The 14,942-nt window shown below is 36.7% G+C and overlaps 1 protein-coding gene across 1 annotated transcript in view; it reads left to right on the forward strand.

Annotated features, from left to right (window-relative positions):
• IQCK (IQ motif containing K) overlaps positions 1-12,054 on the forward strand; it is a 33,968-nt gene extending 21,914 nt beyond the window's left edge. Inside the window, exons 8-9 of the mRNA XM_054270565.1 lie at positions 274-385; positions 11,322-12,054. Of these exons, the coding sequence (XP_054126540.1) occupies positions 274-385; positions 11,322-11,350 (141 nt within the window). The 3' untranslated portion in view covers positions 11,351-12,054. The remainder of the gene's footprint in view (positions 1-273; positions 386-11,321) is intronic.
• The last annotated feature ends 2,888 nt before the right edge of the window (positions 12,055-14,942 follow it).

A 14,942-nucleotide genomic window follows, 5' to 3' on the forward strand; every position in this document is an offset into this window, starting at 1 on the left:
TGCAATCTCATTCCCAGGCGTCCTTGGTAATCAAAGTGATCCCCTAATAGACATATTTATGTTTTCAATTGGATTTGTCAATTATGTGGATTTTATTTCTGTGTAAGCTGAAAACTGTAAACCTCTGGGATTTTGCTTTTACCTCAGGCCCAGCAGAGAGGATGGCTGTCACATATTTTCCCTGCCATAGCCTTGTGAAAAAATTTGTATCCTCATCCTGGATAACACAAAGGTATATAATTTTAGTTTTCTTTTCTGATTCCTCTTTCCCAGGTTCGTTGTGACAGTGAAATACAAGAGCTCCGTAAGTGGCAAAAGAAGCTGAGAGAGGAGAGGTACATTCATGATGTGGTGAGAAAATTCTGGGCTAAACAGGAAGCCAAAGGTAAGTGAATTAAATTGTGGGATTTTTTTGGTTGGTTGGTTGGTTTGTTTGTTTTTTACATTGTGTTGAATTTTTATACTTTGAGTTGTACTAAAAAATAGGCCACACAGTAGAACACAAATCCTGAGAGAAAAGGTAATGTCTGGTGGAAATGCTTGGCTGTGTCTTTACAGTCAATACTCTGCTTGAGTTGCCTGTGCAGCTGAAAGTGGCAATGAAAAATACAATATAGGGCTTAAATGCAATACTTTTGGAAAACTGTGACAATTTGCTGGCACAGTATTTTCTAGAGCAGGATTAGACACCTACCAGCTACTCATCATGTAAAGCTGATTGTTACCAGATGGGTTGTAGTATAATTTTTCTGGACTGTGGGATTTTTATCTGGTAAATATTCTATTGGCATTTTCCTGTAGTTATTTACAGCAGAATTTGGTCTGTACAGTTCTAAAAAGAAAAAATAGAAAACAAACTCAAACAACCAAAAAAACTGCTAAGAGAAATAAAGCCAGATTGCTTCTGGCACTGTAATGTATTATTTTTTTTGTCCTGTTTGTGGACAAGGCTTTACTGACAGGGCCAAGTAACCATTCACTTAAGCACACAAATAATCATCATCATCTTTGCCCTGAACTACAGAAGAGGGATAATTTTTGGTGACAGGAGTTTGTTACAAAGGCTCTGTAGATTCTCCAAACATTTATTTATATTTATATTGCAGTTTTAATCTATGAAATAGCAGGTTTTATTTACCAGTCCTTGAAATTGCCTGAGGGATATTTTATAGGCTCTTTTATAGGATATTTTAATGAAAATTATTAATTGTGAGGAACAATATCATACATCACAGCAAGGCAAAACTGTGTTTATATGTGTTTGTATATATGGGGTGTTCATATGCTGTAAGGGAAGTAGAATTCTTGGTTTTAGTAGCTTAGACCTAGAAGATTAAATAATGCAGTAACAGTCCACAAAAATGATGAAAAGACAAAATCAGTGAGGCATTGTCTGACATAGAAAGAAAATTTTGGCAGAGCAACCAGTTTTCTTCAAGTGGGATTTCATAGCCTCTCTACTACAGTTTGTTATGAGTTGGTAAAAAATTGTAGGCATCTTTTCTTTTTAAAAGAAAACACATATGTATCTGGGTTTAAGTATCTGAAAACAGTGAATTCAAATTTCCTATCATAAAATTATTCTCATTATAAATTCAAAATATAAAAGATGAATTTTTCTCTTTGTAATACATGGTTAATTCTGTCAGTGTTAATTGTTGGAAAATTGCATTTCTGGAGATAATGACAGAGGTTGACCTCACAGGCATGCTAATGCCTTTTAAGTGATTGCAATTTAATGTTTGTGGCTTGGACTCTGTTTTCAATTTGTTAATATTTTTATCATCTCATCAAGGCATGTTTTTTTTCACATTCCATTGTCCATGATACCAGTAAAAGTTAGATATTCATGTTTCTCACTTCTAAGAGACAAACCTATATATTCACAACACACCAGTGTGGCAAAGGATGAATATTATATTAGATGATTCCACAGTCATAGTTTGCAGTCTTCGTGCATCTAAAATCCTAAAGGGAAAAATTACAAGTTCATTTTCAGAGGACAAGATGAACCATTCTCAGAATGCTACAACGAAGAAAAACAGGGGTTAAGGGTGGACTGTGTCATTTGACAATTGAATTGATTAAAAATCTCCTGTGTCTGACAAAATTTAATCTTCCTATAAACTATACTTAAGTTGTTTTGGAGACTTATGTAGAGATAAGACTTCCTTTGCCAATTGTTTCAAAAGGAAAAACAAATTTCCTTTTAGTCACTCTCACAGAGCTTTCCTGTCATCAAATAATTTATTTTAGGACTCTAGGACACACAGCTGTTTCATCATATCAAAGAAAGTTGCAAAATTACCACTTTTCAATTTTTTTTTGCTTCAACCAGTATAAGTTTATATTGCTAATACCACATCAGCTTTCAGTATTATCACAATGTTTCTGTAATTTCTTAACTGAGCTCTGCTAAGTTCATTTAAGAGTATCCCCACATCAAATAGCCTTGGGGCCCAGGCAGATGGCTATTTGGAAACAGCTGTACTGGTTGGAGAAGTTACTGTCCAGGGGTTTTCATTATCAATCTCAGCTGTGATGCCATAATTCATTTTGTTAGTGCTCCAGCTGCTCTTTTTTCTGCTCTCATTATCCTGCTGTTTATTAAAGTCATTAAACCCTATTTCAGTGTAAAGTCAGCAAGGTTAGTTCAACTGCTTTCACCAGTGATTCCATCCAACCCAGCTGACTTTGTGCTGGAGTGGATTGTGAACACTCACACAATAATGAATAGCAAAACACAACTACTTTTTAACCTTGTCTTTCTAAGCATTTGGTTTAACCGAATTAATTAATTTGGTTAATTCAATTAATCCCCTTTAATTAAACCACTGAACACTTTGTATCAAGCAGACAAAGCATTTATTGTTACTAAAACCTCAGATATCACAAATAAAGCATTAAGATTTATGGTCAAAAAAGCAAAAGTTGCATTTTTAAGTAGATATAGCATTTTATTATGAAATTAACCACATTAGAAAAAATAATGAAGGATCTCTTTAATTTGTATATAGCTAACTCTGTTTTTTAGATCTGTAAACAGTGTTGAATCTAACTGTAGGGGATGAATGGTGAGCTGCCAAATAGCTCTTAGAAAATGATGACTCGAGCAGTAATGTGATTCTATTGACACTACTAGAAAGATCAGCATACCTTCCATGGAAATATCAGCCAAAGACTCAGTTAATGTGAGCTAACAGGCAGAGTCTGCTTTGTTGGGATTTCAGCACAATGAAACCTTATTGCAAGGGTGTGTTCTAGGTAAAATCATGATTTTATGAAAATGTGTTTGTATGTGATACTTAAAAGAAGATAGGAAGAAGATACTTCCCTGTTTGCTCCTGTGAAGTTCTTTAGGCTTCCCTCAGTCCATCTTTTATACTCTTTATTATTAATTTCACAAAGTGCTCTAGGATAGAAAGTGTGAAACTGCATGAAAATTACTTTATGCATTAATAGCACCTTGCAGGACTGTTGACCTCTTTTAATGCATGTTCTGGCAAAATTTCTTTTTGAGTGCAAAGAAAAAAGTGTGTTTCCTTCAGCATGTATCCAGGATCATAAAGCTAGAGCATTTTTGGCTGACATTTTATTTGCTATACTGCTCCACTGCTGTGTAAAATTACATTCCACAAAATGATCTATATTTAAGGTATGACAGTCCTTACTCTGAACAATTTCAGACTGAAAATGTAGAGATAAGTAGAACACTTAGGACTCAGTTTAGTGACTCACAGCTTTAGACTTGAGGGGAGAAGGAATTTTCTCTAATATAGCACAGCCAATGGCATAAATTTGTTCCACAATTTTTTACAGAATTAAAGAATTGTTTGCTTTCTACAGAAAATACAGTTAATTAAAACTCAATCTCCCGAGAATATGAGGGAAAAACAGATTTTGGTTCTGAGCACTGTTTTGTGCAGATCTAGTATTGATGGGACAGCACTGGAAATGAAAGTGTCTGTCCTACAATGAAAGGAATTTCAAAAATATTTAAACTTTTTAATGAAAACACCAAAATCTTCATCAGTTATGTGACCAAACACTGCTGACACTCTATTGCAGAGTTACTTCTCTGCTGTTGGAAAGGCCATTGCTGCTGTTACACAAACATTACTTTCAGCTATGTTATCTCCTAAGGGATTTTTTTCTTGTTCTTACCTGCACAAAATTTGTGAAATTTTACTTTTAAAAATCAGTATTCTTAGGGAAAACAGTAAAGGAAAAAATATTCCTGGGTTTATGGCAATACCAATTGTGACCCCATTAGCTGGCAGGTCTTATAAATCAACCATAGCCTGGGCTTTGCAAGGCTCTTGTGTAACAGAGAGGGCACAGTGTGTGGAAAATGTACTTAAATCAAAATAAGACAGAAAGTAATCTTCACAGCAGGTGAGGGGAGTGATTTCCACATACAGGAGGGAATATTCTTTTACATTTTATTCAATTTCCAAGCTCTATTTTTCCTTTGGCAGTAGGAGTTATTACTTACCTATCTGCAGAGATTTAAAAAATACTTTTTTCATGGCAATAATCTTCTCCTTGGGAAGATGCATCCAGCAATACTCTGAAGAACTCAAAATGGAGGTGGTCTGGAAAATCCTTGCAAATATGAATGCGATACAAGGGAGAACAAGCTGCATATTTCTGGTGCTAGAGCAGGAACAGATGCACAGTGTCAAGGAGCAAAGAAATGCAGTCACTCACTCCTGCTGCAGCTGTGATGGCTCCACCTGAACCATGAGGAAGGATTCACAAGCTTAGTTAAACTGAAATTAAACTGAACAGGAGAAATCCAGTCTGCATTCTTTTGAAGGATGCTTGTATGCAGTCATATCACATCAAAGCAGAATCAATTGGAGAAGAGAAAAAGGTTAAATTCAGAACCCAGAAAAAAAAAGGCTACACCGTGAAATTTCTTTAAATTCATTCCATAAACATCCTTATGAAGTTACAGCCACGTGCATGTTTGTAAAACTGAGTTGTTTCCCAAAGAAAATATTGAAAAGAGGATATATTTATAAATGGGAAATCTTACACTAGGCTTAAGATAATATTTAAAATTACTGCAGGTAATAATGTTGGATTAGGAAAAGGCATGGTCTGAATAGCTAATGGATTTCTTAAAGACTGCATCTCTGTGGTTTATTTAGGAGAATCCAGCCCTGTAAAATGTAAGGAATTAATCCATTTTATGTGAGAGTTTCTTTTTTCCCTTGCCACTTTCACCAAGGGTGGTTGAAATAATTGAGGAAGATTTTAAACAAAATAATTTATTTCTAATTTCATCTGCCCTCCTTTTACTGCAGCTGTAATTCTTTAATTAATCTCATAATGGAATTCTTGTAAGTAATGACCTCCTCATAGTCTATGGTTTTACACTTTTAATCTGTTATACTATATAACAGATTTATATACGCAGACATATATATTGAATCTTATATGTTAAATGTATTTTTTCTAATATGGTTTCAAAGTAAGCTTTATAAACAGGTTAAAAGTGGAAGGCTGCTTGCTGTCACTAGGACACTGCACTTAAAATAATTTCACTCTCCTTTTTTTAAAAAACATGACTGTATTTACAGGTATTTGTTTTTTTCTGTCTGAAAGCAAAAGTGCTGCAGTCAAAAGGGTTTTAAATAGGGGCATATATATGATTGCTTTTGCTTTAAAAGCACATGTATAAAATTTAACTTACACAGAAGAAGACCTTAAATTTTCTATTTTTTTAAAGAGAAAAAAAAAAGAAAATCAAAGAACAAAGCAGTACCGAAGGCAGAGTATGTGCTGGTGGTTTTCATCAAGCTTAATTCAAAATGCTTGAGATGTTTCTGAAAGTTTAATCTTGGCACTAACAGCTGAGAATGTAGTGATAAAAGTCATAAGACTGATGGTACAGAATCCAATTTATTAGTCCACACCCTGGACTCAGACATCTTTGAAAATTTATAAAGATTACAGTAACATTTAATTTCTGAAACTACGTTGGGAATGTTTGAAAAAATCAAAAGGAAAGATGATCATTTAGATAAACTGCAGCACGTGGTTCTAACTTCTAACTGTGCTCACACAGGCACAGCAGTGGGCCTGTGAGCACAAGTCTGAACTAATCCTCCAGTACCAAAGCTGTATTTTCACTCATCACTCTGCACTTGTTAATAATCATTTGTAGTGGAAAAAAAGGAAAATTGCAATTTAGTGATTTTTCTGGAATTATATAAACATATTTTTTTGGTTTTTTTCTGTTGTTTTTTTTTTTTTTTAAGAGAGGAGAAATTCTTCATGGGTTCTGCAATCTTCTTCTTTTTTCTGCTATTAACCTTAAAAGTGAAAAACATTGCAGGATTTTTATTGAAAATGCTGCTGGTGGTTTTGTAAACCATTTAGATAAGCAAACCCCAAATTTCCATTTATAACTATGGGATGTGGAGCTTTTCTCCAGAAGCCTGGAGAAAAGGCTGAAAAATAAAGCCTCCAAATAGTCCTGCAGCAAAACAAGATTTGACACTCTTGGTTAAAAAAAGAAGGGGGGAAGTGGAGCAGGGAGAGAAAGAGCATGAGCTGTAGTGGAGTGCTGGAATGGGACTCAGGGGGTACAGAAAGTGTCTGGCACCTTGCAGAGCCCAGGAGCTGCTTGCCCTGGCTCCCCTGGAGACCTCCCTGTGGCACCAGTCTGCTTTCTTACCTGATGCTTTGGTTTAGTCTGCACAAGAGCTTAAATTTGGTAATTTCACAGAACCTATCACATTTTGCAAGCTGGAATCATGTCAGAAATAAGAGGGGCTAATGGGGATAAATGCAGTTTTCATGCAGCTGCCCAGCAAATCTGGAGTTCTGGGATTCTGCCCATGTTGGTTTCTGCCTGTAAATCCCCAAATGCTTTTAGCTGAGGACCTGCCACTCTGGGATCATTTCTGTTTCTGGTCAGCTCTTTCTGTTTTCATCATTCTCTTTTTCTATCTTGAGTATTTACATTGAAAAAAACCCCTGCATTAATCAGATACTCTGGAAATGCACTGGTTGCCTTCATTCTTGATTTTCTTCTCAGTCCAGGATTGTGTTCCATCAACTGTTGTGTTTCTGTGGCTGTCTCTTCATAAATCTCAGAACATTGATGATTTGGAGGATACTTGAATACTTTTAAATAATAGTCTCCAGTACATCTAATTCTCTGTAGTTATTTCTCTCCGAACTCAGGTGTTCATGGCTGTTGTTCATCTACTCCAGTACTTGTATCTCCCCATATTTCTCTTTTTTATGTGCACCTTGAATTGTAAAAATGCCATTCAAATACATGCTAATGAATTCTGAGTCTTCCTGTCACAATATGAGAAAAGCAATGGTGCATTGCACAAACAAATTCTGCTAGAGATCTTCCAGCTCTTATTTCCCATCTCTGAATGTTGGTGTTTGGAAGTCTCCTGTATTTCAGCCCTTGCTTTGTGAATCTGATCCTAAGTGAATTAAAAAATGCCTTGAAACTTTTTGTCCTCTACATTCATGATGGCAAGACTAAGCATTTGACAAACTCTGCTGCTGATTTGGAGAATTAGGTTTGTCCTGCCACTTTCAAAAATCCATTTTGCAGAAGCCTCTTCCTCTGAGTGATCCTCTAACAGTTCCATTTCAGATTCATGACTTACAGGAGTGTCTATGGATAGGAATAATTTCCATTTTAACAATTGCTTGGTTAATATATCTGTATTCTATAGATCATTTCCCTCACGCTAGTGACTGAATATTTCCTGGAGTGAAAGGTTTCACTAATAATTGTATACAGGCAGACTTCCAATAGTAAGAGGCTAAAATTATAAACACTTTATAAAAAAACTTTCTCTTTAAAAGTCAGGTCTTATTTCAGCAAGATTGCTGGTGGCTCCAATTTCATGTTCAGGCTTCTTTGGCATTTCATTGGGAGGCTAGGGTGAAACTCCTTTCTATATATATATTTTACTCTAAGCCCCTGCTAATAAGTTATTCCAATAGATTTTCTTTAATGGATTTTCATCTTATAGTCTGAGTCTGTAGTATTTTTCATTGCTGTTTTCAACTGTTTAAATTACTAAATGTAGTTCTTAGAGTTCTATGAAGAAGAAATGTACTCTTTATAGAGTGTGGGAGCATAAACCTTTCCTAAGCTACTGCCACAAGCCAGTTGTGTTATCCAGCAGTGCACAAAGTAGGTCATAGTTTATTCACTGTTATGCTGAAACAACCAAGTGTCAAACCAAAACATCAGTCCTGTACATTAAGATGAGGGAAAATGATGTCTGCCATCCAAATGAGATGATAAGGATATTTGAAATTTTTGCTTAAATAAATAGGAAAAAAGCTCCAAGTTTTGAAGATTTTTGAATTTTCCCTTCTCAGACAGATTCCAGTGCTTCCTTTAGCCATCATCTGTGCCTCAGCATTGCAGCACAGACATGATAAACTATGTCAAATTAGCTGCATTGCCCAGGAACATGGCAGAACAAGTAAAGATGACTTTATTGTAGTATGAGTAGCAGGTCAGAAATAGCAGATAACAGTTGTGCTCCTGAAGAACACCCCAGCTCACCTCCAAAGAAATTTATCACCCAATGGTGCTCATTATTGCAGTGGTGGCTGTTTTGTCCTATGATTTAGAATGTCCATGTGACTAAAGCATAGTTTAATCAGGTTCTCTCACTCTGAAAAAATAAGAGTAAGGAGTAAAAAGTCTGAGAAATACAGTAAGGAGATTGACACATAGTGCTAAAAAATTAAACTGTTCTGATAGGAGAAACCATATGACCTATTCAGGTAGAAATAGCAGTACCAGAAGAAGTGAGATGTGAGATTTCATTGTTTCTTAACTTGCACTGTTACAGCACTTAAGGGCCTCAGTTCCTCTGTGCCTCAGGACTTCAAACAGGAGCTAATGGTCTAAAAGCATTCAAAATACTGATCGTGCTGCCACTGAGCATGATTGTGTTATTTAATTCTAATATTGTGCCTCCTTAAATTAGGCATTCTCTGTAGATAAATTTCATACATTCAGTCACACAAACATCTTGGGATTGAAGTGCCTGTAATTTTCCTGCATCCAGCTTTCTGTGAGAACACTTTTCTTGGCATTGCCCTGGGACTGGCAGCAGTGCAGAGTTGCAATCCCTGCTGTGTAAATGGCATCCTGGGGCACTTTGTTCTGCCCAGTTCTGTCCCCGTGCCTTTCCCCAGCATCAGGAACTCTCCCAGAGCACAGGGAAAGGTTTTTCCACTGCAGCAGAACCAGAGCTGGCACTGCCACAGTGGGGAGAGCTGCACGGTGACTGCAGGGATGGAACAGGAACGGGGCTACGTGCAGATTTTCACACTTTTAAAAGTGCACTGGAAACTGAAATGGGTTTCGCACTCTTGAAAGAATGATAGGACTTCCAGGACTGAAATGGCTAAAATTCAGCATAAGGAATGGTGCAGTTGTAAGCCAGGTTGTTGATGTTGACATTTACACTGTTCATTGTGTTGTCTGAAATATTATCAGGTGGTGTAAGTTGTTCTAAACATCTTCCTTAGGCATTTCAAAATATTTTAAGGGAGCTAGTTCAGTTTGAGGTGTCACAGCCTGAAAAATACATTTCTCCAATGGAAATTTCTAGCAAAAAAATGTAGCCAGGGAGCTTCTTTCTCCATGTTTCCAGCTTATCTGAATCCTGAGGACATCTTACATTTCTATCTGCATAGGAAGCAAGTATATGTCAAAAGCTATTTCAATAACTGCCTGAAATCCACATTTATGCTGACAGCCTGTGCTTCCTGCTTGGTGTGATGTGATTGGAAATTGTTATGCTTAAGTAACACAGGTTATGATAAGACAAGGACACTATTGACTAAAAGCACTGCTAGCAGATATCTAAAACACCTGCTCATTTTAATGTGAAGGTGTGTGAGCCCTGAGGTTTCTGAATGTTGCAATTTTTATTAAATATTTGCAAATGTCAGCCTCATCACATCAAGGAATATTAGCTAAAATTCAATGCAATAGAAATTATTTTGTATACAGGACATTCATAGTCATAGGGGATATTAAATCCATTCTCAATTTTTCTCCTTAACTGCACAAATAGAAACCCTAAAATCCAGAAAGGTCTTGTGCCATTGAGGCACTGGGCATGTATTGCCTTGACCATTGTAAAACAGGGTTTGTCCTGCTGCTGCAGTCTCATTTTGGGTTTCTAAGCGATTGCTGTGTCCCCCTCATCCCCTTTTCCTGGATGCTTTCTATGAGCTGACATTCTCCAGGTTGGGAGCACACTGAGCACCTTAAATTAGCACATGGGCCTGCTGCAGCCCAGCATTCCTGGTATGTACCAAGAGGATTTTCTCTGCTGGTTTTCAGTTGCATGCCTTGGAAGGGTAACTAAGCTCTCCTGAAACTCTATGTTCAAAAGGTTTTTGTTTTTGTTTGGTTTTTTTTTGCTTATTTGGCTTTCTTTACCTCTTGCATAGATTTTATATATAAAATCTCTCAGCAAACTTGCTTGATGTAAAAAGTGTATAGTACAGGCACATCTTCTGAAGTGTAGGAAATAGAAAAGCAGATTTTTTTAAGTTGCAAGGCAGTTTGTAAAATTTTGAAGTATCAAAACCAGAATAAGATAGCTGAAATCACACAAGTAGAATGAGGAACCAGACTGTTGTATCAGCAGAAGAAAAACATTAGGTTAATCTGTATTACAACATTCTGAAAGAATACAGAGCTTTGAAAACAGCTTTCACCAGGGGGTGGGACATTTTACTTTTATGTAGAGCTTTTGTTCATTTAGAATTGTTTACTCCAGCAAGCAGTCCTGTGCTCTTTGTTTGACTGAGTTTTCCCATTTGGCAGACCCTTTGCAATCACATGGATAACATTCTTCTTTCCACTGAGACACAGAGAAACTATTCTTTATTGACCTTGCTTGTTGTCCTAAGTGACAAAAATATATTTATATGCTAGGTGAACTGTATGACTTCATCACTGGCTTTTAATTGAAAAATTCTTCAAAGCAAGAACCTCAAAGAGCTGCTTTCAATTCTTTTTTTTAAATCCAGTGACTTCTTACTAGCAAACAGCTCTGCCCTCAGCTACACATGCACAGCTCCCACAGCTGCACAAAGAACTGTGTGCAAGTATCTGAGTGCTGAAGCTGTGTCAAAACATGAAAAAAAGGCCATGCAAAGAAGAAATACACATTTTGGGTCTAGGAGGGAATTTTTATTTATTTATTGAGCAACAGAGTATTTGCTGTGGAAGTACGGATGGTTTCTTTTCTGTTTCTGTGCCTGTTAATTTCATTTTTTTTTTATGGTTGCAGTGGGAAGCAAATCAGAAGAGCTGGACTAACGTACACAAAATCCTTCATCATCTCAATTTTAGTTTCCTCACTAAAATTGCAAAGCACAGAGCTCATGGACTTTGTGATACTGATTTAGAAACCCTTTTAGCATTAAAGTTTTACATGTGGGGTATTGTAAATCAAAGGCAGGTTATGTAAGGACCCAGCATGCCAAGACAAAACTCAGTCTTGGTCTAAGTGAGCACAATTCTGTTAAAACAGATGGAATGGGGCACATCTAGCCAAAAATGTTGAATCTGTATTTATCTTGTGTTCCTGAATGCTCACTTAAACCCTTTTCTGACAGGAACAAAACTCTGGATGAAATTAAATGAGGTTCTATCCACATGTAGGCAAGTGTTAAATCTTCATTTATCATAAAGTGGACTTCTGTGACTCCTGCAGAGCTATGACAATTTACACAAATCCAGGCTCTGTTCAGAATGGTCTAATTTGCAGAAATGCTGTGCCCCTGCAATTCCAATGGAAGGCAATGAGAGCTGGGGTTGCTCTGCATTTCTGCAGGGGAGAAAAGTCAAAGGCCCTTTTGTTACCACTTAGCACATGTGCTGGGAAAGTGTAGAATTAAGATCCCAGTGTCAGCATTTTCAGCAATCTTATGCAGGCTACTTACTTTTATCAGGTCCAAGCACAGTAAAAAATCAGATTGGGCCCCTTGCTAAGGAATCCTGATTTTTTTTTTTTTTTTAACTTAGCCTGTCAAGCACAGTCCTGTTAATGCCTTTATAATTTCACAGTTAGAGAAGATAGTAACAGAACTACAAATAATTCCATGCAAGTCAAAGGTGTAGTTGTTTTGACTGAACACCTAATAAAACACAGGGGGTCTCCAGTCCACATGGATTTCTTCCTTCACTTACACAGACTTTGTCTTCACTCTTACACCAGTACCCACCCCTTGGGTTTGCTCCTGGTTGGTGATGATGGTTCTTACACCAGCTCTGGAAAATCAAACCATTTGAAGAAAAACTCTCATTCTGCACTCTTCAAACCCAGCTGAATTCTTCTGTCCTCTCCTTTTCACAAGCAATTGAACCAGAACAGGAAACTGCTGAGCCAACAAGGGAAAAAAGCATCTCTTTTGTGTGAAGACTTTGGCTGCTGAGCTCCTTGACTGGCTCCTGGGTTTGATAGGTGCCAGAGCCAAGGGTAAGTGTGGGAATGAGCCAGAGGTGGAGGAATGTGCTTTAGGAGCCCTTTCCTTCAGTTTAACATTGAGGAACTGCACCAAGGAGCAATTCTGTCTGTAGCAGTGCTCACTGCAATGGAAAACATCTGTGTGGATTTTAAAACCAAGAGGACACAACCATTGTAAGTAAATAGTAAAGCCTTTATTCTCGTTAAGAACAGCATTTTGAAAATAAAACATTTGCCCATGCTTTACAACCTTTGTAGTTTTGTATACTTATGTACAGTCATCATGGTACACATTGATTGTCTTGAAAACCCTTGAAAGATGTACTTAATAAGATACCAGTATGCAACAATCAGCAGGAAAAAGGGTACGTTATAAAACACACGTTAATACATTTAATAAATATATATTATCTATCAAAAATGAGCTTTAGCTCTCATCAATTAATAAAAAGCACCTGCTTTGTAATCCTGTAAGTTGGTAGAATAATCCAATTGTTTTGTTATAAAAGCTACAATGCTCCCTTTTGTATGGCCTTTGGTTAGACCCAAGGCATCGAGCTCAGACAGAGCCAAGCAAGATGCCTGTGTTTAGAATAAAAGCAGAAACAGCTCATTCTAAAGTATTTCATGTACCTTGTTTATAGAAGCAGCTGGATGTATTGAGAGTGTTCTTCTGAAGTTGCTACATATTTTCTGGCAAGTGTCAAAATCAAACACCCTCAACCCATCTGAAAGCTGGACAGGATCTGTAGGACTTTGAACTCTTTTCCTGCCACTGATCAAAGCTGGTCATTTTACATCTTGTTTTGCTAATTGATGCTTTTGTCAGATGCTTTTTGATTTCATTTTTCTGCATGGAAACACCATGAGCACGTAACCATCAAGGGACAACATAGTAGCTTTTATAGTATAAAAGCTAATTATAATCAGGAGAACTGCGAAAGGCTTGTGCTTAGTTACTTATTCATGTTGTTCACAGATGCTCTACATTCTAGAAAACTTTCAAAAAAGGCAAAAGTAAATACTGTAACAAAAATATAAGTTAACATAAAGGTGCCTTTCTTCAATTACAGTTTTATTTTGGGGCATTTTACATCACAGACTAGTGACTTACAAAAAAAAGTTGCTCATCACTAATTGTAAAAAGTTGGAAAATAAAGACCCTCCTAAATCTATTGCCACACATTCACCACCACACATGAAACCCAATCCTCCTAATTTTTAATTCAGTGAATATCCACATGACTAACCCAGTGAGACTCATCATGTGAACTGCAGTTTGTAAGATCTGGCCATATCTTTGCATAAGCCCTGAAATCCCAAACAACTTCATCAGAAGCAGGATTGGGAACTCTATTTATCAATACAGTCACATCTAGAAAAAGAAAAAGAAAGTTTCTTAAGATAACTATGTCTTGTATAGTTTTTGTCAAAGGTCTGTAAAATGTGTATTATAATTCATAAGTCTTGGTTGTAGCATGATAAACTCTTTAAAAGAAACCTGTCCTACCATTTATGCCATGGTCATCTTATATGTTTTTATGCTAAGAGTTTTATAAGGGATTTTTTTTCTAACTGGTTTTTAAAGGCAAAATTCTGCAGGCAAGTGATGGTAATAGTTTTTTTATTGTTCCAAATTACGTGTCTTCTGGGTGGCTCTCATTATCTTAAATATTATTTTATTTGATCAAAGCTCTGCTCATAACAAGCAAAATGTATTTCTAAGTCACTGGATAGCATGCAATATCCACCCCTACCCTACTTGGTTACTAAGGCCATCTAGTTACATACAAAATGAAATAAAGGATCCCTAAAACAAGCACATGCTTCCTTTGCCTCGAGGAGGGAGGGCAGGGGGGAGCTGACATACTCCTTCACTCATGCATGACAGAAAAACATTGCTTCTGGAGGAGAAGGGCTTTGAAATAAAACTCCATAAGATGATCATGGCAAGAATGGCAATAGATATTTTTCCATATATATATATATACATATATCTGTGTGCAACACTTAGGGACTGGCCTTGCAGCCTCTGTACCTTGTGTAGACCTACTGGTGTCGATGGGGCTACTCGTGGGAGTACAGGTCTGCAGGACTAGGCTCTAATTCAGTAGAAATGGAGGTACATGAGGAATCAGGAAGACTCTTGAAAAATAAAAAGCTTGTCTTTCTTCTGCAGTATACAGCAAGTAACTTCTCTCTGTGAAGCTACTAAGCTATTCAGTTATTTGTACTTTTTATTTTTTAGTTTGAAAATATATATTTTTATTACAGCATATGCAAAGTTTAATTGTTATATGTTTCCTATGCCTTCAAGTAAAAACAATTAGCTTTTAGTATTGAGGAAAGCTAAGATTAACATTGGCCAAACAGTGAGGATACAGTGATGTTTTCAATTTCCGATATGTATTAAATGTTAAAGAAAGGAATGATTGCTTGAAC

This window comes from Melozone crissalis, unplaced genomic scaffold, assembly GCF_028551555.1.
Source record: "Melozone crissalis strain CALT ecotype California unplaced genomic scaffold, PUWL_Pcris_2 ptg000012l_1, whole genome shotgun sequence".
In the NCBI taxonomy this organism is placed as follows: domain Eukaryota; kingdom Metazoa; phylum Chordata; class Aves; order Passeriformes; family Passerellidae; genus Melozone; species Melozone crissalis.